The following is a 23,672-nucleotide window of genomic DNA, read 5'->3' as shown; positions in this document are numbered from 1 at the left end:
ACATTAGCTACAATTTTACAATCAAAATATCTCATGAATGATGGGTTGGTGCTGGGTGACTAACCGTAGAAACAGAACACTTCCTGATGTAGCCTTAAGCTATCTTAGTAAACATACTTCTGAAAAAAAGACCCATAAATTTGAGATTCCCATGTAATCTCTTTGCAATTCTCAACAGGAAGAAATATGTGCCCGTACAGATCCTGAGATGACTGTCGCCTTCAAAGCCAGATTTCCATACATTCCTCAAACTGTGGTTATCTTTCCCTTTATTAAACATCATGTTTCTGTCAAAATATGGTTTCTTCAGTTGCTCGTGATCTGCTCAAATAAATCCGTTCTCCTTAGTGAATTAATGCAATATATTCCAGACCAGATTGGTCTCAGGAACAATCATCCATTTGGGCAAAGTTGGCAAGTATTCTTCCAAAATGGTAACCTGAAGTGGTAACAGTGGCTTCAGTATTCCCAGTGGGCAAGAGAGAAAATCTCCGTTTTATTCCTGACTACCTATAGGTGCAGGCAGCTCAATACAGGACAACATCAGACCCTGTTCTGATGGCATCCAATGGCTGACCATCTTGGCAAAACGTATTTGATTTATTAAGTCATGTGATGAGAGTGTGTTGCTGGCTGGGTCAGTGTTTACTGTCTACTCCCATTTGCCCTTGAGAAGATGGTGCTGAGCTGCCCCCCTGAAATGCTGTGGTCCATCATTTTGTAGCTGAACCCTCAGTTGGTTGGGTTTCCAGAAGGCGATGCTGACAATGAAGGGTTGCAGATGCGTTAAGGGCACACTACAGTAGGTGAACTTCAAGCTCTGAAGAGATGTGGGTTAAATAACAGCTGCCAGTGAGTAACAAGTATGACCAGCCAGTGATGGGAAGAACATCTACCTGGTTGTAGATCTACCTGCCTGTAGACTCCTGGCTGGTCTATCCTTTGAAAACTTGAAGTCACCCATAGGTTGGCTGCCCATGTCTCAACTCCCATCCCCTCTCACCCTTGCACTCAGTGACCAAACAAAAAAAGGCTCTTGGTCACGAAACATCTTGGTTTTGACAATTTCACTCTTGCTTACAATTCTTCTGTGGCCTCACTCCTCCGCAACTCTGTTCCCTCTTCCAGATCCACAGGCATACATGTGCTGCTCTCAGTCATTTCTTGTGCCTCTTTAATTTTATTCATTTCACCAACGGTGGATATGCTGAGGCCTCAAACCTTGGGAATCCCCATTCAAGATAATCCTTCAAACTCATCACTTTGACTAAATATTTGGTCATCTGACCTACCACGCCTTTTAAAGGGAGTGGTTCTGTACATTGTTTAACAATGAAAATGTGTAGTACCTTGGGATGTTTCATTGCTTTGAAGTAGGTTGGGACATTTCTCCACTCTTAAAGGTGCTATACAAATAGATTGTTGTCGTTGCACAACATGCTGATCCTTATTTCAAGAGACCAAGTTCCACATATGCCTTTCCCCACTTAAATACATACCAGAAAGTGAGCCTCTATAGCAGCTTTGGACTCAAGGTCTGAAGAGAAACCCTTAAGTCAAATACCTCAGGCCAGTGCACACCACCTTCAATCAACAAAGCAGCCTCCCTTAGTCCCATAACAAGACGGTAGAGCTACATTTTAGCGCATGTTCCTGGAACCTGGTTTTGCTTAAATTACAGGATGTAAATGATTAACAGAATTATTGAGCACAAAACTAGGTTTAGAAAGTGGGGAGCTGGTTTTTACATTGCATTCGTTTTATACTGAGATCACAGCAAATGACATACTGTGAGGTACATGGGCAGCATGGTGGCCCAGTGGTTGGTACTGCTGCCTTACAGCACCAGGAACCTGGGTTCAATTCCAGCCTCGGGCAACTGTCTGTGTGGAGTTTGCACATTCTCCCTGTGTCAGTGTGGGTTTCCTCTGGGTGGTCTGGTTTCCTCCCACAATCCAAAGATGTGCAGGTTAGGTGAATTGACTAAGCTAAATTGCCCAGTCTTCAGGGATGTGTAGGTAAGGTGCATTAGTCAGAGGAAATGTAAAAGTAACAGGGGTAGGGGCACGAGACTGGGTGGGATAGTCTTCTGTATGTCTGAACTGTATGGCCGGTTCCACACTGCAGGGATTCTATGAGGTGTTGAACAAGATGCTGCTTCACAATCAGCTGTTTTGTACATCATAAAACATCCACTTTCAGGCCCTCCCAGTTAGTTTCACCAATCACTTGAGATGCACTTAGATATTGACATTATGCAATTGTGTGAAGAAACTCACTCTGACCTATAGGAGAGGTGATGGCCCAGGGATTTTATCATGTTAACTATTAACCCAGAGACCCAGGTCACGTTCTAGGATTTATGTGACAGTGGATGGTATTTAAATTCAATAAAAATCTGGAATTAAAAATGTAATGCTGTCCATGAAATCATTGTCAATTGTCAGTAAAACCCATCTGGTTCTTGAACGTCCTTTAGGGAAGAAAACTTGTCCCAACCTGATTTGGACTACGTGACTGCAGACCCACAGCAACTGCCCCAGTTAGGGATGAATAATAAATTCTGGTGATGCCCACATGAATAAAAGAAAATATTGAACACTATAGCGCATGGCAGTGTTATCCTTAATCACAACCTCACTCAGTGTAAAACATTCAGACAGGAAACATGACAATGCCAGTATAGACTAACATACAGCCACTTATAAAGATATACCTAAGTATTGACACTAAGCTTATGCTGCATCATCACTAAATACAGGTGAAGAATACGATTTTAATTTGAAGACTACGCCTACGTTTTATCACAATTCACTTGTCAGATTACTGATTGGTGTCTCCAAATAATGTTTCACAAAGGATCCCTCAGATCCAGATTTGGAAACAGTCCCAAACGACCAATGTCTGTTTGCACTCAGTTCTGAGCAGCACTGCTTGATGCTGGTATACCACTGTGCCTTTCTAAGCATCTCTCATTTCATGCTGGAAGCTACACATGGTGGAAGATAGCTATGTAACAAGCTCCCTGGCCCTATCTGAAGTTCCCACCATTCTTACTGTTGGCAGATTAGGCCACTGTCAATCAGCTAATGACTGCCTGTGTCAACGTTTCAGACACTTGTGACCCTCAAACAGAAACCATTTTGACATATATTCCGAGACATGTCAGAGGTGAAGTGCTGAAAGAGGTAAGTGTGACTGTAAAATACTGCATGGTTTCAATAACATGAGGCTGACTGAGAAGCCTAACACCATTAGCAATTTTTACCTTGCCCCAAGTAACCAAACATAGGAATAGGAGTAGCCTGTTCATCCCTACAAGCCGGTTTCACTGTCTAACTAGGTCAGTGCGGTCTATATCTTAACTCCAACTATTCACATTTTGTTCTGTGATCCATAAATCTATTAAAATAAAAATCTTGTAAAAATCTATCAAGTTTGACATTTTCCATTGACCCATAGTCACTCAGGTTTTCTAACAGGAGACACAAGCTGCAGAATTCCACATACACTTTATATAAAGAAGTGATTCTGGACTTCGCCAGAAAACATTCTAGCTCTATGCTAAAGCAGATTGCTCTTGTTCAGTTTCTCTGCACCACAGGAAATAGCTTCTCTGTTTCTGCAATGTCAAATCTTCTAATCAACTGGACAACTTCAATGAGATCATTCCTCTATCTATCATATTAAAGGTTATTCAAAGTAACCACACAACCATTGCTCGGAACGGGATCTGGAGTGAGAACGAAAGGTGAATGGAATGTTATATTATCACGCTTCCACTAGCGGAGAGAAATCACCAGAATTTCTATTGCAATGTTTCTCACAAAACCAGAGTCTTCCACAATAGGGTGGAACAACTGGCCACCTTCATTTCGCATTAGTTACAAGATGTGCTTAAAATGCTAAATAAAAACCGAAAAGAACCTTGGATGCTGGAAATCGGAAACAAAAACAGAAATTGCTGAAAAAGGTTCAGCAAGTATGGCAGCATCTGTGGAGTGAAATCAAAGTTAGTGTTACAGGTCCAGCGACCCTTCCTCAGAACAGTTCTCAGTAGTGTTTAAAAGACTTCTGAATTTGCTGTAAAAATTGAACATGCAATGTTCTGATGAAGCAAATAGCACACAGCAGAAATGCAGTCATGGTCTTGAGCGCCATGAATCAGAAAGTTGTGGGATCAAGTCCTGCTCCAGGCACTTAAATCCATAATCCAGGCCATAATATTAGATTAGATTACTTATAGTGTGGAAACAGGCCCTTCGGCCCAACAAGTCCACACCGCCCCGCCGAAGCGGAACACACCCATTCCCCTACATTTACCCCTTACCTAACACTACGGGCAATTTAGCATGGCCAATTCACCTGACCTGCACATCTTTGGGAGGAAACCCACGCAGACACGGGGAGAACGTGCAAACTCCACACAGTCAGTCACCTGAGGCGGGAATTGAACCGGGTCTCTAGCGCTGTGAGGCAGTAGTGCTAACCACTGTGCCACCGTCCGCCCACATTCTCAGGGCAGTAGAGTTGGAATATTATTCTTTTCAAGAAGTCATCTTTGGAGTGGACAATAAACTGTTGTAATTAAAAAAAAACAGGCTTGTCTATTGTGTTAAATACGTATCAATGCCATATTAATAGCATACAATCACTTGGCAGGTTTGAGTAGGGGGCAGCTCACCCCACTGCTTGGGTAGCTGCAGGAGAAAATTTCAAGAGCAGCTAGCAAGCTTGCCCTGGTGCATTGACAAACAGTATCCATCAACCAAACCACATAAAGTAGATTGCCTGATCATTATCCCATTGGAGTTTTGTGGGTACATTTTATTTGTAATTCCTACCTGTAAAATAAAAATTCCTGTGCTTTGCAGCAGTATTTTAAAGGCTGCAAAATTCTTTGGAAAAGTTGCTCTACAAATGGAAATCTTTCTTACATGAAGGCACAAAGACGCCCTTTGACTTAACTACGCTCACCTAATCTATCAGATATTACATTTGCACATACTGCCCTCAGACACAGCTCGCTGTACTGACTGCTGAAGAGACAAAAGAAACTCTGCGGCAAGTTCCAGGAAATGCCTGGGAACTGTTGCCCAACTCCAGGGGACATTTCTGTTGGATTATTTTGTAGGGTGGGAATATTTTGTTGCCCTCAGGAGGTTGGGGTGAGGATGATGATATGAACCCCTTTTCAACAAATATCCATGTCACTCAGGTTTTAGTGGAACTTCTTTGCACAATAAAAAAGGACCTGCAGTTTACAGGCCCTTTGGGAATATAATTTGAAAGGAGCTCACTTTGTGGAATTTAATGCTCAGTCAACCTAAATATATTTTAGCAGAACTGCATGATTTTAGATTCAGCAGAAACCCTGGACTATGTTGTACCCAATACCTCACACCAGAAAGGGGAGAAGGTTCGGATGCAGTTTTCGCTCAAAACGCAAAGGTCTTACAGAAAATGTAATTTAATGCTTAAGGCAATCATAAATTTTCAGAAATAATAAAGGAGTACTACAAATTCCATCTCTTCTACAAACACCTGTTAGAAGTGTAACAAAATATAGTGTAGACAGTTTCTTTCTTGTCAAACTCTGTGTTATCTCACCTCAGCACTACGACAGAAGATTAAAAAAGATCACTTGCATTATGACAAATCGAGCAACATGAAAGTAGCCTTGGTTTTAGCTCCAGGAGAAAGTTTGCCTGAGGCTAACCTTTCAAGTAGCACACATTAGGTGATAAATATTTCCTGTCTATGCCTAACTGAGCCCACAGGACACTTTGGTCAGAGACACTGATCGATTGCAGTAATTAAACAGTGGAATGTGCTTAAGATGCTATACCCCAGTAATCAAAAGGCAAAAAGATAAGATAACGAGGAATCTTTCTTCAGTTAACTCCACTTTCAGGGCTTAATCCAAGACATATTAGGCCTACTAAAGGCTGAATCAACTTCATTCCGGTTGAACTTTGTGTGTAACAAAATCTACAGGCGTGTGACATACGCAGTTTGATTTCCTTCATGGAAAAGTTAGATATCCAGCAACAGTCTAGAAGTGGAATGAAGATTCAGAGTTCCTGGTCTTCCAGCAACAGCTGGAACAATTCAAACCAATATAGTTTAAAGAAACTTAAATAATCTACATTCAGAACCAAAAATGCAGACAATTACCTCCAATAGTTGTGTCGCTTATAGAAACCATATTGCATCAGTGTCCAAAGAGTTGTGGCAAGGTCGAGTGAGTTAAGCCTATACCCATTAAAGCTTAGACAAATAACATGCAATCTTATTGAAACATAACGGGCATCATTTTCCCTCTTTCGTGCTGATAAGAGAGCTATCAAGAAAGGGAAATGATAAAGAGAAAAGGGAAGAGAATCATATCGTACATGAAACGTTGTTTCTCTCTCCAGCAATGTTGACAGAGCTGCTGAGTTCCTCCAGCACTTTGACTTTATTATAAATAATGGGACAAGTTGGCTCTGCAAGAAACTCATGGTCTTTTTGCCCCCCTCAACAATTAAGTGCTGATTAGAAGGTCCTTCGGGAGACTCTCAACTCACCAGCAATGAAAGTTAAAAAAAAGATTAAATATGAGGCCTTCAAAATAGGGTGGTGCTAGCTTGTTATTCATTTGTCATAAGTTACTTATTCTTTATATTTAATATTGTTTTTCAAACTTGAGACTGAAGGATTGTGGATACCTTGATAGATATTATTAAAAAAAGAAGTCAAAGGACGGACGTTGGAATTTTCTTTGTTTAAATGAGGCATTGTTGGACGTCACATAGCTAGTGGTAATTGTTTCATAGAGAACCCCTACCTGAGTTTACAACTATCAATTTCTAGTTTCTGCTTTGGATACTGTTTAGAGTACTTTATAACCAGCCTGTCAGGAGGGAGGAGCTCCCGTTCAGCTCTCCCCTTTCTGAAAGCATATGTCATCGTGAGTCAAGTGTGAAGCCTCACTATCCTCTTGGAAAGTGACTGAGAGACTTCTCACTATAGGGTGGTTGCAGAAGATCCCAGAGTCAGCTGCTTATGTTTGATGACACCTGTCTACAATGGCCAGACTGACAGCACTACAACATTCCGCTCCTTAGCCTGGTTTCCTTCAAGAACTATCCATGATTGGCTGAAAAAAGTATCTTTTTCTCAAAGTGACTATCTGAAGACAGTTCCTCCTTCTGTCTTTTTGGTTTGAATGTGTATCTGTTTTGGGTATTTGTATACTTTCATTTTTCAAATTGTTTAAATGAGATTTAGGTCCCTGTCAAGCAAGTCTCATTCACAATTTAATAACCTTTTTTATTAAAGAAACATGGTTGATGTATATTAACAGATAAAAATGATCAAATTAGCCATTTTGTTAACTGGGTAAAACATTCAAATTGATGGTGTGACTGAAGTGAGATACAGTGTAAAACACCAACTAACGTGCGTGTGCGCCCCCCCCCCCCCACCGTCCCCCCCCGTCCCCCCAAACATAGAAAAAGTGAAAATTCTGCTCATAAGCTTCACTGGAGACTTACCAAGGTGTATGCTGAGAGGTTGCTCTCTTCTAGCAAGAGTGACAACAACTAGGGGGTACCGTTTACAAGTTGGGGGTCTCCAGTTAAGAATGAGATGAGAAGAAACATTTTCTCTCCTTGCGTCACCAGCCTGCAGAACCCTTTGCCATAGAGTGTGGAGGCTGTGAAATCGAATATATTCACAAATAAGTTTGTTAATTTGGTTTTAATGATAAGGGAGCCAAGGGTTCAGGAGGGCAGACAGCAAGGTGGAGTTGAGGCAACAGTCACATGATCATGCTGAATGGCACAACAACCCTGATGGGCCAAATGGTTCACTGCTGTATCTGATTGCTTGGTTCTTGTGAAATCCAGGACAAGATAGATCTGCCTTATCAAGCAGAATGGAGGCTGAAAGTCTACGGTTTAGCCAGTGGATGCAGACTGACTACATGAGGGGGGGGTGCCCGTAGAGGTCAGCATGGTGATTAATACTGCTGCCTCAGTGCCAGGGACCTGAATTCGATTCCACCCTTGGGCGACTTGTCTGTGTTGAGTTTGTAAATTCTCCGTGTCTACATGGATTTCCTCCCACAGTCTAAAGATGTGCGAGTTCGATGGCTTGGCCATGCTAAATTGCAGGCTAGGTGGATTAGCCATGGGAAATGCAAGGTTATCAGGATAGGGTTGGTGGGATGGGTCAAGGTGAGATGCTCTTTAGAGGGTTGGTTTGGACTTGATGGGTTGAAAGGCCTGATTCCACAGTATCTGTTGGGATACTGTGATTTTCAAACCCATCACATACGAAAGCATTGTAAAAAGACATTTCTGATGACTGCAAACCACACATCATGCAGGAAGATGCGCAGATAGAAGATTTATGTCAAAAACACTATAGCTGATTGCAAGTATGCAATTGCAAGCTTTGAAGGACACCACATGCCAAATCTCCAGTATGGATCGTCTTTCCAGTGTAGCTCCCAGTGAACTGAATCTAAATGCAACAAATCCGAAAGGGCAGCTAACTCATCGTATGGTAAAATGACTTGCACTCAGAGCCACTCTGCATAAAGCATGCCATAAAACGTACTCAGTTCAGGTTAAATCTCAATTCTGACAAACCTTTGCAAACTAACAAGTGCACAGTAAATAAATCTCAAAAGGAACAGCTAGAAACCACTCCAAATTCAGAAACGATGCTATCTTGTTTTTAATAAGAGTTAAATATGCTGCCAAAAGAAATCACTTGTGCAGGACTTTGAGATGTTTTGATGTGTTAAATGCAAGTATGATGTAAAAATTGGTTTTACTTAGCATTTACTTATTTTGGTGAGTACTTTGTTCGGGAGAACAAGGGCAGGGGAGAAAGGAATGGAAGGATGCATTGATTGGATGGAAGGAAGTTAATGGCGAGCATAAACACTACCATAGATCATTGGAGACTGTTTCTGTGCTGTAAATTCAATACAATTCTAATAATAACCATCAATTCTTCTTGCACCTTACATGTAAATAGAACCTGCTTCCATTAAGATTCAAACAAACTGGCACTTGTGCAATCAGAGTCATACAGCACGGAAACAGACCCTTCAGTACAACCAGTCCATGCTGAACATAATCCCAAACTAAACTAGTCCCACCTGCCTGTTCCTGACCAATATCCCTCCAAGGCAAAAGTGAGTACTGCAGATGCTGGAGATTAAAGTCAAGAGTATTGAGCTGTAAAAGCACAGCAGGTCAGGCAGCATCCGAGGAGCAGGAGAATCTACATTTCCTGATGAAGGGCTTTTGCCGAAATGTCAATTCTCCTGCTCCTAGGTTGCTGCCTGACCTGCTGTGCTTTTCCAGCACCGCACTCTTGACTCATAGCCCTCCAAACCTTTCCCATTCACGTACTTATCCAACTGTCTTTAAAACATTGCAAATCCACCACTTCCTCAGGAAGTTCATTCCACACATGAAGCACTCAGTGTAAAAATCTCTCTCCTCTCACCATAAATAATATGCCCCCTAGTCTTGAAATCCCCCACCCTCAGGAAAAGACACCTACCATTAACCCCATCTATACCCATGATTTTATAAACTTCTATAAGGTCACCTCTCAACCTCCTATGCTCCAGTGAAAAAAGGTCCCAGCCTCTCTTAATAAAGGAATTCTGCAGAGTTTAAATTCCAACATTGCATCTAAAGGCAACCTGGAGGCAAAGTGCTTCTAGTAACAAACACTGTTTCTCCCAACCTTAAAGTTAAAAATCACACAACACCAGGTTATAGTCCAACAGGTTTAATTGGAAGCACACTAGCTTTCGGAGCAGGAGCGTCGCTCTGAAAGCTAGTGTGCTTCCAATTAAACCTGTTGGACTATAACCTGGTGTTGTGTGATTTTTAACTTTGTACACCCCAGTCCAACACCGGCATCTCCAAATCACGTCTCCCAACCTTGCCAGAGATGAATCAGGAACCAAGACATTCTTAACTCGGTCTTGGCAATGCTTCTGGTCTGGCCAAGCACTTGCGGACTGCTTTCCACATTATTTGCCCATGTGGACTCTGTCTCAAAGGTGACACATCAGCAATTGAGCATGTGCGACCTCAAGTGGCTGCCATTTTACTCTTGCGCCAATTCAAATGCTGCCATTCTGACTGAACTGAAAGAAATCCCAACAGTAGCATGTTTTAGAAATTCTTCCAGTGAAAGCGTTTCCAACTGTAAAAACACATTTTACAATAGCACTCATTTTGGTTTGCCAGATTGAGCTGGGCCAGCACTTCAACAGAGTGGTGCCAGAGGCCAGAAACCTGTCTCAGCTACTGAAATACTACTGCAAAAAAAAAAGTTATTTATACAGCATGCTTCACAAGCTCAGGATGTCCCCGAGCGTTTCCAAGCCAATTATGTACTTTTGAAATGTAGTCACTCTCGTAATGTAGGGAAATAATGATTACGTTTTGCAAAACAAACTGATGGTTTCACTTTTCTTCGTGCATTCAAGGAAATGGAAAAATCTTCCAGTCACAGTAGCTCAGGTTAGAATTCAACGTTTATAATAATAGAGCACCTGGCGCAGTCATAACAAAGAAATACTTCCATTTATAAACCTTTCCACAAGCTCAATGTCTCAAAGTGCTTTAAAGCCAACTAAATACCATGCAAACACTTACACTGTGGGGGAAAAAAGAACTGCGAATGCTGGAAATCAGAAACAAAAGCAGAAATTGCTGGAAAAACTCAGCAAGTCTCGCAGTATCTGTGCAGAGAAAGCAAACTTAAAAGTTTCAAGTCCAAAGCTAAAGTTTCTTCAACCAGAACTTCAGTTAACTGAAAAGTTAACTCTGCTTTCTCTCCACAGAGAGACCTGTCTGAGTTTAATTTCTACGATGTAGAAAATCCTGCAGTCAACTCGCACAAAGCAAGGAGCCACCAATCTCAATGAGGCAGTAACCATATAATCTGTTTGGGAGATGTTGATTGAAGGATACACCTTAGGCAAGCAATTAGAAAGAACAGTCACCTCCTTATTGAATTGGGTCCAGGATCATTGATGTCTGCCACTCAGCATGGACAAAAACTTTGGTCTAACTTCACAAGGTAGTACTGCCAACAGTGCAAAACATCTCCCGAGCTGCAATGGTTCATGATGCAGAAGATTCAGTCGTGGCTTTCCAAAGATAATCAATTAAGCATCTGAAAAGAATAAACCATGGAGGGACAAACCTCCAAAAGCAGGAAAAGTGAAAAGATTTCATTTCTCCTTTGTCAATGCTAATTGTAATCTCATGAGTACCACTTCAGTTCATAATGGCTGATTCAGAGTAGACTGATGATGGACTGTGATATTTCTTGTCAGAAAATCTCAAGGCTACTTTCAACAGTTCAATTAGACTAGAGAAAGTTCTTCCAATGTGATTTAAATCCAAAAACATGATTGTTTCTGTGACACAGTTTCTATATTAGAAGAGGTTCTATTTCTCGATGCAGTATGGATTGTAGAACAGTGAATATCCCCTTAACCCTTCTTAAAAGAAGTCAACTGACAGATTTTTTATGCTTATTATTTTAACTTCAACAGATCAAGGAAGCACATGCCATCACTACCTTAGCTCTCATGGCCCGTTCGGCCTCTAGTTCCTCTTCTAGCTCCTCCACGCGAGCCTGTAAAAAAGAAACAGGGCAGGGTAAATTATAGGTGCAAACAATGTGGAAGAAGGAAATGAGAAGATGGGGAAACAGGAAGAGATTTTCTCCAGCATATTCCCATGTTTTGCCTCTGACATCAAAGACGAGAGATACTAATCATATTTAAGCTCCATGCACTTTAGCCATGTCTGGACTGCTTGGGGGGTCGGTTAGCTCAATTGGCTAGTTTGCAATGCAGAGGGATGCCAACAGCACAGGTTGAATTCCCGCAACAACTGAGATCCCACCATCTGAGACTTGGTGACTCTCATGTTAAACTCACCATCAGTCGTCTCTCTCTAATGAGAGAGCTGCCCTATGGTCCTCTGTGACTATGGCAGTTTCCCCTGAAATGATGAACTAGTTAAAACCTCATCAATAAAACATAAACACATTCAACCTCTTATTTCAAAATTAAAGCAGAGGACATTACATTCAGAGCATTCATTGTACAGTGAGAATTGCACATCAAGGTTATTATATTGTGTGGTGAAACTACGGACAATACACTGAAGGGCTCTCTCTAATGAAATAAACCTCAATGGAAGATATCAACAGCAGACAGTTTTTTTTTAAGTGAGCAATACACACCAAAAGCTCATGGCCAATAATGGGTCCACGTTGGGATATTATAATTAGCTCTTCAACGAAGCCCTGTGATTTTTGGTTATGGAATTGAAGATCACACATCATTCCTGCTTCTGACTACGGTATTTGAAATCCATGTGTCAATCCGGATGTGAGCATCATCAGCTTTAGCTACGGCCTCCCCTGTTTGAAACAGTTTGTGTCCACGTGCTGGTGAGGCTCATGTATGAACAGCACCTATTCAGTTGAATGACTAAAGGCTAATGATGTCCATTGTCAAATAAGGTGCCAATGCTAAATTAGGAAGGGAAAAAAATGTGGAGAGAGTGAAGACATGTATGGTGACAGATCAGAGGCTTGGAATCCTGCAGTTGTGTAACTCACCCCTTGACTCTCCAAAGCCTGTCCACCATCTACAAAGCACATGTCAGAAGTTAAAAATCACAACACCAGGTTATAGTCCAATGGGTTTATTTGGAAGTGCTGCTTCTTCATTGGTGGTTGCAAAGCAGGACCATAAAACACAGAATTTACAGCAGAAGATGACACAGTCTCATGCAGCTGAAATAATATATTGAACAAACCTAGATTGTTAAGTCTTTCGTCTTTCAGAATGGGTTTGGTGGTTTCGATTCTTTAGTATGTAAATCCCAGAACTCCTTTTAAGGTACATTCTCAAGATAACTTCAGGTTTTATAACAAAAGGTGACATCTCAGCTCAGACAATGCATTAAAGGTATGAAGTCAGAGTCTGTCAGTATCTGGTTCTGTTTCCAAAGTGGAATTTGTAAAATATCACATGGATTGACTGCCTGCAGGTTGTGCATTTTTTGAGCAAAATTGAATGTATCAGCAAATATAATTCTGCAAATACAAATTCATCCCATGGACTTGTGTGTGCACATGTGCAGGAGAGACAGAGTGAGAGTGTGCGTGTATACGTACACATGTGAGGATGATTTGGTATAAGCCTGTGAGAGGGTGTGCTTGTGTAGATGTTAGTATATGACATCCTGTCGGGACCCCACTGCATTAGACACCCTCACTCACACAATCTTACATACTCACATAGACCCTCTATAATTCATATGCTCTCTCATAGACACACACATAGTGTAGTGGGTGTATGTGTGTGGCTATGAGAGAGCGTATGAATTATAGAGGGTCTATGTGAGCATGTAAGAGTGTTTGAGTAAGGGTGTCTAATGCAGTGGGGTCCCGACAGGATGACCTATGCTAACATCTACACAAGCACACCCTCTCACAGGCTTATACCACATCACCCTCACACTTTACCAAGCTTGCACACTTGCAAACACACACACTCAGTCTCTCTCTCTCTCCCCTCTGCATGTACACATGCACGCACAATAAAAACTTATATTTGCAAATACATTCCATTCTGCTCAAAAAAATGCATAACCTGCAGAAAGTCATTGTAGGCAGTCAATCCATGTAATATTTTGTCAATTCTTACTTTGGAAACAGAACCAGTCTGCCTCAAGACTGGGATACAGACAGACTCTAACCTCACACCTTTAAAGCATTGTCAGAGCTGAGACATCATCTTTTATTATAACACCTGAAGTTATCTCGAGAATGTGACTTAAAAGTAGTTCTGGGATTTACATATTAAAGAACCGAAACCAGCAAACCCATTCTAAAAGATGAAAGACTTCACAATCTAGGTTTGTTCAGTATATCATCTCAGCTGCCTGAGACTGTAATCTTTTGCTATAAATTCTGTGTCTTACGGTCCTGTTTCATAACCACCTGATGAAGGAGCAGCGCTCCAAAGGCTAGTGCTTCCAAATAAACCTGCTTGACTATAACGTAGTGTTATGTGACTTTTGACTTTGTCCACCCTAGTCCAACACCGGCTCCTCTAAGTCAGAAGTGTAATGGAATACTGCCCACTTGCCTGGATGAGTGCAGCTCCAACAACACTCTCGAGGCTTGATACCACCCATGACAAAGCGACCTGCTTGATTGGCACATCCATAAGCACCCATTCCTTCCACCACTAACGGTCAGTAGCAGCAGCATTATATAACAGCTAGGAGATATACTACGGAAATTCACAAAGCTTCCTTAGACAGCACCTTCCAAACTCTCAAAATTATTATTTAGATAAACAAGGGAAGCAAATACTTGGGAAAATCAACACTTGCAAAGTCCTCCCCAAGCCACTCATCTTCTTGACTTGGAAATGTATTGCTGTTTCCCCAGTGTCACTGGGTCAAAATCCTGAAACACCTTCCCTCTCTAACAGCATTGTGGCTGTATCTACACTGAATGGACTGCACAGGCTCAAAGCGGTAGATTGCCGTCATCTTATTGAGGGCATTTAGGGATGGCTCATAAGTGCTGGCCTGGCCAATGAGGCTCACATCTCATGAAGGAGAAAAAAACAAGTTCTGATCATATTTCATTGTGGTACAACTTACAAGATAGAGAATTAGGAAGCCATTAACAATTAAACACAAAACTAATTGGTTAATTGTCATTAAGTAGCAGATACATCTAAAACAAACCTTACGTGGGGAAAATAAAATATCCATTCTCTAAGATTACAGACTGATGTGTCTTTTAAAAACAAAAAAAAACGAATAGGAATGCCAGCACTCCAACGGGGATTAATCTGTCAAGATTACAAATAGAGTGAAATAAAACATAATCTTTCATCGGGGTTCCTGCAGTACACCACTGGGATAGAAAAAAAAACAATGAAACATAACATTTATTCAGTAAAATGGAGTTAACTCATGATTTTAAGACGAGCTCACGTCCATAAACTCTAAAGAAGCTTTTAGAGAAATCAGAGTTAATGTTTTGGCTTGAGTGACTCTTCCTCAGAACAATTCTGAGGAAGGCTCACTAGAACAGAAGTATTAACTCAGATGCTGACAGACCTGTTGAGTTTTTCCAGCGGGCCGTTTGTTTTCGTTGTTGCTTTTGTTTCTGATTTACAGCATCCACAGTTCTTTTGGTTTTTAAGCAGCTTTTAGATTTGTGTTTCTTTCCATTTTCGTGACCAGCTCCTCCACACCATTATCCTCAAACCAGTGGCCTTGCATAGACATGCTCCTGGAGTCAATTAAGCACCTTTATGCACCATTTTGCCACCACTGCCCCAGAACCAGGGTAAATTTGTGGGACCCTGCTGGTCCTTACATTTATTTCACTCAAGTGACATTCTTAATTCCACCGTAGAACCACGTTGTCTAATTTACAACACAGGTCATTATGCCTATCTGGCCGGCATTTACACAAACTACTTCCACCTTTATTTTGTCACATCCCATCAATGTAAATTTCTAATCCCTATAGCTTCCTCGTAAATTCACTGCTCCCCTCAATTAATCAGAGAGCCCCATCTTCTGCCAAGCCTATTAAGGAACACCAGTTTATTAATACCAGCTGGCATAGTTCATCTTTCTTTCTCAGTTAAATTCAAGCATTGTAAAATCCACTTTTTAAAAAAAATCTCCGGTTTCACCTTAAACTCCTCTATTCGCCACAAATCCTCTGCGGTCAATTTCTGATTATCCAGCGACAATGCTATCCTTTAATACAGGCCTCTCAAGAACCTGCTAAAGTGACCTGATTAAGCTCACGATACATACAATCTAAAGGGGGAATTCGCATCCTATTTCAATGCCTCCTCAGTCAGCTCTAAAGTCATGCTAGCAGCCTTCCGACTGCTACATATGCAACAAGCAGACTAAACAAAGACTGGCCAGACAGTATGTTGATGTAACAACCCTTTCAGGAATTACATATCTGGTCTTTAAATGCTGAAGCCATTTATTACACACATCTCTTCAATAAAAATACTTGTCCATTTAAAAAGAAGAGATTCTCAAGCTGTGCATACTCACAATCAATAGGATCCTTCATTGTAGAAACCTTTACAAGCTGGATTAACCAATACAATACACTCACTGTATTGATAGTGAACTTCTTCCAGGCTGCAGGATATAGCTGTGTCACTGTGAATCATTCAAAATCTCTAAGATCTTGTACCCCTGCTCCCTTGAAGATGCTGGTCAAGCTAAAGCTCCTTGTGCTGACCCCGAAAAACGTATCTTCCCCACACTCCAATTCTTCATGGACGATCCCTTGAAAAAGCAAATGTTGGAAAAATCTCCAGACACCCCTGCCTCATCTGAGAGGCAGTCAGTGAAATTTTCTAACAAATGTTTCTAGCCAGAGAGAAGAAATTACAGAAATTGTTTTCTGATTCACCCATAGGCTGTGGCTATTTCTGGCTGGACCTGCATTTTGCCCATCCCTAACTGCCCTTGTGAAAGTGGTAGCGAGCTGACTTTCTGAACTGCTGCTTGGAAAGGATTTCCAGCATTTTGATCCAGTGAAGACATGGAGGTATATTCTCAAGTCATGATGGAGCATGGCTTGGAGGGGAACTTGAACTTGGTCGAATCCTCATGTGCGTCTGCCTCCTTCATCCTTCCAGGTGGTGGAGGTTGAGGGTTGGGCCTGGACTGTCAAAGGAGCCTGTGTGAGTTGCCTCACCCAGTGAGAATTAACTAAGGGTCTCCTCCTCCGCCACAGTTTCCCAGGCGAATGACTGAGCAGCACATCCAATCACAAGACCATTGGAACTGGTGACTTCGAAATCAATTTTTCACAATCACCAAAAAGACTTTAACTGAAGGGATCCTGAAAGGAAGAACGGCATATCTGACTCATTCACACTGAATTCAAGAGAAGAGCTGATGCATCCAGATAATAAATTACACACAAAAAAAAGGCATGTGGCAAAATTAACTACTAGCGATGTGGTTCTTCCCTTACACTCCTAAATTGGTTGGAAAACTAGCAGACGCTTTATGTCAGGCCCAAGGCAAGATTCAACCCAATCTATAAGTGCACTCAAGCATCAGGCCTCCTGAATGTTCAAAAGCCAACGAAGAGTAGAAATCCCACTGATACATCAGCCAGTGGTGCTTCATGGCGGAAGGTGACAGCATAGTTGCAAAGTCACTGCTAATAATCCAGAGCTCCAAGCTGATGTCCTGGTGTCACGGGTTTAAATCCACTAGAACACATGACCAAGTTTAAACTCAGAAAAAATCTGGAACGAAAAAAGGTTATCAGAGTGTGGTCTGTGTAACTATTGTCGATCACTGTACAAAACCCATCTGGTTTAAAAAGCCCCATTGGGGGAAGGGGGCATCTTTCATCCTTACCTCGTCTGCCTTCTGCGTGACTCAAGACCCACAGCGATGTGGCTGACTCTTACCTATCCCCTGGGCAACTAAGGAAGGGAATTAAATGCTGAGTCAGTGACACCCACATTTTTCAAACTATTTAAATAAATGCACCACCAGGAAAGGTAGCTGCTTCTGATCATGGCTAAAGGCCTACACAACTAATCAACACTATATCCCTGCAGGCAGTTCCCAGACATGCAATGGTAGTCACAGGGAGGTGGCTGGAGCAGACGTTGTGGGTTTTACCAGTGCTCCTCTTCCTCAGTCACTAAGTGCCCAAAGAGGGACTCTTCAGTTAGCTGTGGGCAAACCTGATTGTGTTTATTGGGAACCATAGGAGACCCACGTGAGCTCTGTTAAATCGCCGGGACAACACTAAATACAGGGATAATTGGCTTTCAGTGGCTCATTTCTTCACCTAATTAGTATTCCACTAGCAGTGGACAGGAATCTTGCATCAGGCCCCTTTACTCCCCCTCCCACCCCATTGTATAAGGTAATGGGGCTGAAGGAATTAATGTGTACATTATATGGAGTTCCACCCAATCTGCTGCCAGGTACAGTCTGTGGGGGAGAGAGGGGAGATCTGCTCTAATCTGTGTTATTGGTCCACACTAGCAGTTGCACTTATTGCTACCATGCAATTAGCCAGCTTGATAACTGAGAGCAATTTCTCTCTGAAGATTTTATGGTGGTGTACCTTCTACCTCCGACTATTAGATAGACCTTAGACAACATATAGGCAAAGGAGGACTGGTGGCAATGAACAACATCAAACATGGACTCTGACCCACATACTGGCAGGGGTGGCAGAGACCATGACATGCCACTCTGATGAGCTGGAATCAACAGACTAAACATTGACATCACCTTGACAAATGTTGTGATAAGTCCTATGCTCACCAGTAGGTGTTCTGTATGATTTGTGTCTAAAGTAAGCGTTGATGATAACTTGATAAATGTGCAAAGATTATTTGTCATTCTAAGCTGCTCTTCCAATCTGGCCTGTGCAAGTAAAATCAGCCAGAACTAAACAGAAAGACTCCCGAATTCCAACGACTGTCAACCAATAACTGAGTACCTCAGGGAGGCTGAAATTGCATCTTATGTTTGGGCTGATAGTTATACACCAATGGAATTGTGTTCCCATGGTTTTAGATGGCATCTGAGCACTGGAAAACTTAGTGCTGTGTAGATTAGATTAGATTCCCTACAGTGTGGAAACAGGCCCTTCAGCCCAACAAGTCTACACCGACCCTCTGAAGAGTAACATATCCAGACCCAATCCCCTACCCTATATTTACCCCTAACTAAAGCACCTAACACTGGGCAATTTAGCCTAGCCAATTCACCTGACCTGCACATCTTTGGATTGTGGGAGGAAACCGGAGCACCCAGAAGAAACCCATGCAGACACTGGGAGAATGTGCAAACTCTACACAGACAGTCGCCCGAGGCACGAATCAAACCCAGGTCCCTGGCGCTGTGAGGCAGCACTGCTAACCACTGAGCCATCTTATACTCAATATGAAATGCAATTATGTGACTTCTTCCCCTCTGGTGGGGGTTGCGCATCATCCAACACATATTCAGGATGAGTCCATGGCTAAGAAAGCAAATGTAATGTTGTCGTTTATCTCAATAGGGTTGGAATGTAAAAGCAGTGATGTACTGAGACTTTATAAAGCTCTGGTTAGGCCCCATTTAGAATGTGGCTGAAAATGTGTTGCTGGTAAAGCACAGCAGGTCAGGCAGCATCCAAGAAACAGGAGAATTCTGCCTGACCTGCTGTGCTTTACCAGCAACACATTTTCAGCTCTGATCTCCAGCATCTGCAGACCTCACTTTCTCCCATTTAGAATATGTTGTCCAATTTTGGGCCCCACACCTCAGGAAGGACATAGTGGCACTGGAGCGTGTCCAGCAGAGATTCACATGGATGATCCCTGGAATGGTAGGCCTAACATATGATGACCTGCTAAGGATCCTGGGATTGTATTCATTAGAGTTTAGAAGGTTGAGGGGAGATCTAATAGAAACTTACAAAGATAATACGTGGTTTTGAAAGGCTGGGAATTTGTTTCCGCCAGGCAGGGATACAAGGACCATGGGCACAGTCTTAGAATTAGAGGGAGTTAATTTATAATGGAAATGAGAAGACATTTCTTCAGCCAGAGAGTGGTGGGCCTGTGGAACTCATTGCCACGGAGCGCTGCGGACGCAGAGATTGAGAAATTCTTGATCTCGCAAGGAATTAAGGGCTACAGGAGAGTGCAGGTAAATGGTGTTGAAATGCCCATCAGCCATGATTGAATGGCAGAGTGGACCTGATGAGCCGAATGTCCTTTCTTCTACTCCTATGTCTTGTGGGCTTACATTTAGGCGCAGTGAGATACACAAGTCTATTTCCTGTATGGTCACCAGAATTAAACTGGAGGTGAATAATTGGCCAGACTTTCATACAACACTGACAGTAAAAACATCTCCTTGATTGGTGACGTCATTCCAGTGCCATTTTATTTCAGATTTACACTTTCATACATCATTCCTTGACAAATGTGTTCCAGATTGGAATCTGGAGCATTTACAAGATAAAGCTGTACCCCACCCCCCACTTACATCTTCTCTCTTCTACCAGTTAGAATTTATCACACTTTAGACTCCAAAATCTAGGTTATTTCACTGAGTGTATTTCTCACTGCCCTGGAGGTGGTTTATCATATTGTTGTTTGGCACAAGGCTCCAGTGCAGTCAAATATAGTACATTAGATGTAATGCATGAAACACCTGGTTCCAAGCTCTTTACAAGTAACATTACAATATAAAATCCAGAGTCCATATCTTCTGACCTAGGTTGAAGTCCCTATTTCCATCCCAAATAGGATGCAAGGCGGTGTTACGTGCATTTCCCAGAATGTTTGGCCTGACCAGAAGCAGCAGACAGGGTCTAGCAAACTACACAGACAAGGCCACAGTGGATCTCAGAGAGGCCAGATGCAACCGCTACCCTATCAGAGTAAATAAACATAGTCTAAAGCTCCAAAAGACACTATGGCAGCTATGGAGAGATGGTAAATGCTCAAGGTAAGGAGCAAGGGTGAAAAGGTGGGCAGGTAAGGGGGTAGGGGTGGCAGACGTGTAAGGGTTTGGTGGAGTGCTTTAGAAATTGAGAGAAAATAGAGGGCCACTGGGGGAAGGGGTATTGAGTGGCTGGTGAGTGGGTAGATATGGTGGAAGCCAACTGGGTGAGAGGATAGAATGGGTCAGATATATGAGAGGAGTGGCCAAAGATATCCAGGGCATCGTGTGTGTTTGGGATGAGCTGAGGCAGGTCAAGAAGTATTAAGCTCAGTACTTTAGAATTCTCTGAAGCATCTGCCTCAAATTCAGTTGTAAAATATTTTAGAGGGTTCCAGATGCAGGGAAATAGTCAGCAACAGATTAAGCCTCCTGGGCAATTACCCAGTTATTTGGTAAGGATTTCAGGAAGGTCTTGACACACACCTTTCACGCGAAGTCAAATTTGCAGCTGGAAGATCTGGGTCCTAACCTTTATAAAAAGGGGAGGGGAAACAATTGAGAACAAAGTGCTGACAGCATCTCTCCTGTTCTTCATTTTGGTCCTGGTCATACGTCAAACATTGACAAGACTGGACTGTGGTGTCTCCTCATAATTTACCATAAAGTGGCAAAAATTAACACAAATCCAACTTTAAAGCTCAATATGCAGATTCCAGGTCTTAGATTTTTAGTCCAAGTTAGAGATGGGCAGTGTCAAAAATTAGTCAGGGGTGTGGTGCTGGAAAAGCACAGCCGGTCAGGCAGCAGCTGAGGAGCAGGAGTATCGAAGTTTTGGGCATAAGCTCTTCATCGGGATTTCTGATAAAAAGCTAATGCTCGACAGATCGATTCTGCTGCTCCTCAGATGCTGCCTGACCGGCTGTGCTTTTCCAGCTCCACACTCTCGACTCTGAACTCCAGCATCTGCACTCCTCACTTTCTCCCAGTGTCAAAAATTAGCTCCGATATGACAATTCTCCAGTCCGGTTCAGTCTCTGGGCATTTTGTGCAGAGGCAGGATCACAGACTGGCAGGGCAAGGTTGACAGATCAGGCTCATTAAAGACCCATACTTCAGCTAATTAAAGGAAACGGAGGAGAATTCTAGTCAACCTTCAGGTTACCACACTGACAGGGGCAAGTTGATGTGTCTAAAGAACTCTGCAGGTGTGTGGAACCAGACAGTCTCCCAAGGCGAGTAACTGGAAATGGTTCAAGGGCAGGAGCAGGCACAATAATTTCTGCAAGTTCGCCAATGCAAAGAGGGCATTTGCTATAGAGTCACAAGACAGCACCATTCAGCCCATCTGATCTGTGATGGCTACCAGCCCATTGACCCAGAATTAGTCTCAGTGCACTACTCTCTTTCAATCAGTTTCTTGAATGGTGCCTTGCCTATTCCACGGTAAATATTCCATACTTCCGCAATGCTGACCTTGAATGGATTTCTGTTCATCCCCCCCAATCATTTTCAGGATACTAATGGGTAAAATCCGGTCTTGTGAAAATAAAGGGAAATTCCATCTGGAGTAATCCAAACTGGCCGCGCCCAAAGCAACCTTGAACTCCTGACTTCAATTGCTCTTGTTTACCATTTTAAAGAAGGATAGGGGACAGACAGGACATCAAACCACAGAAACGGCAAGTCTCTTCACCTTTGTGGTACACGCACGGTACAGTGCGCTATTCTGACCTCACCTGGAAGACAGTTTCATAAATGTTTAATTACAGCTCTACTCCCTGAAGCTTTCATATCACAAGATTCTTGTTCTTCTCATGCCGAGGTGACACATCAGACAAAGCACACGCTTATATCTGTTTCCATACCTCGATTTTCCTGGAGCAGGTTGCTAGGGCGATAGCTGGAGAGATGGCACCATCAAGTATGGATGATCAAAAGATTCATCTCATAGTCTTACTGCCTGCCTTAGTCCTATTGGAAATACTTACATTACAAATACACTTTCAATGGTGTTGGAATGGGATTCAAACCAAGTACATTGGCTCCGAGGCATGGATATTAATTACTACACCACAAGCATTAACTCCCAGGTTAATGAATCGAATGTCAGTTCCACTAGCTACTGTAGTAGACTTTAGTATGGTTTATGAGAGTTGAAATAACTATTTTCTGGTTCACTATTTCAGTACAATTCAATCTGGTAATAAAACTGGCAGAAGGCGTTTTGAAAGATCCATGAGCTACTCCGATGTTGCAACGAAAGATTGCCAAAGCTTACTGTCTCCAGCTAGAGAAACAGCCTGCTGTTTAACTGTGTCCGAGGATCTGTGTAGTGACATTTATAGGCAGGATACAGAGACCAAATGCCCAGCCAAAAGAAAACATGAAGCAATCTTCTCAAAGATGCAGGATGGGAGATAGAAGAAATGCATGGAGCAACGCCATACCGATAAGAGTGAAAGATGAAAGACAGAGCTAAATGCTATCATTGAGAGAGACTAATTCACCATAACTGCTTTGTGGTTAAAGCAAGAGTCTGTGCAGCAGAGTTGTATTAAAGGCCTTCTTTATTCAAACAATGGATTCATTTTGTGGAGTTCTGGTTGTAATGGACTGGGCTTTTCAACCTGAGAGATGACAGGACTGATAAGGTGATGATTCCACAATCTTGGAACTACTGATTGTAGTTTACGTTCTGGACAGACTATGGGTTAGAGTTTGAAAGCTTAATACTGAAGCTCCTATTCAGCAATACTTCTCACGAAGTGGAGTTCTCCTGAAACCAAATAACATTGAAGACTGGGTATCCATGTGACAGGATGTACAACACGGAAATACTTTATTGTTGGTTTGGTATCGGTGAGCAGGGGAGACATTTAATTTATCACCTTTAATATGTAATTTACCAATGAAATTTCTTATTCTTTTACAGTGGTTGATAATGGCTACTTCTAATCTTGGATTTTCTTTTGTTAAACTCCAGTGATTGAGATGAGCAGTTATCAGCACAATATTAAGAGCACTTACATTCTGAAATTCTTATCCTGGCTTTCAAGTACTTCCAGGACCTCTCACGTTCTCTCTCTATAATCATTACAAGATTTGGATCTCACAATTCTCTGAGATCTTTGC

At 42.1% G+C, this 23,672-nt stretch overlaps 1 protein-coding gene across 11 annotated transcripts in view; it reads right to left on the bottom strand.

The window, feature by feature from the left end:
• The window catches only part of LOC122562023 (myosin-16), a 277,196-nt gene that overhangs the window by 66,883 nt on the left and 186,641 nt on the right, over positions 1 to 23,672 (bottom strand). For all 11 annotated transcript variants that reach the window (XM_043714428.1, XM_043714426.1, XM_043714433.1 and 8 more), the window contains one exon: positions 11,614 to 11,670. In XM_043714428.1, coding sequence (XP_043570363.1) covers positions 11,614 to 11,670 — 57 coding nt within the window. The remainder of the gene's footprint in view (positions 1 to 11,613; positions 11,671 to 23,672) is intronic.

This window comes from Chiloscyllium plagiosum, chromosome 24, assembly GCF_004010195.1.
Source record: "Chiloscyllium plagiosum isolate BGI_BamShark_2017 chromosome 24, ASM401019v2, whole genome shotgun sequence".
In the NCBI taxonomy this organism is placed as follows: domain Eukaryota; kingdom Metazoa; phylum Chordata; class Chondrichthyes; order Orectolobiformes; family Hemiscylliidae; genus Chiloscyllium; species Chiloscyllium plagiosum.
The sequence above is the reverse complement of the archived record's forward strand: the minus strand, read 5'-3'. Positions and strand labels throughout refer to the sequence as shown.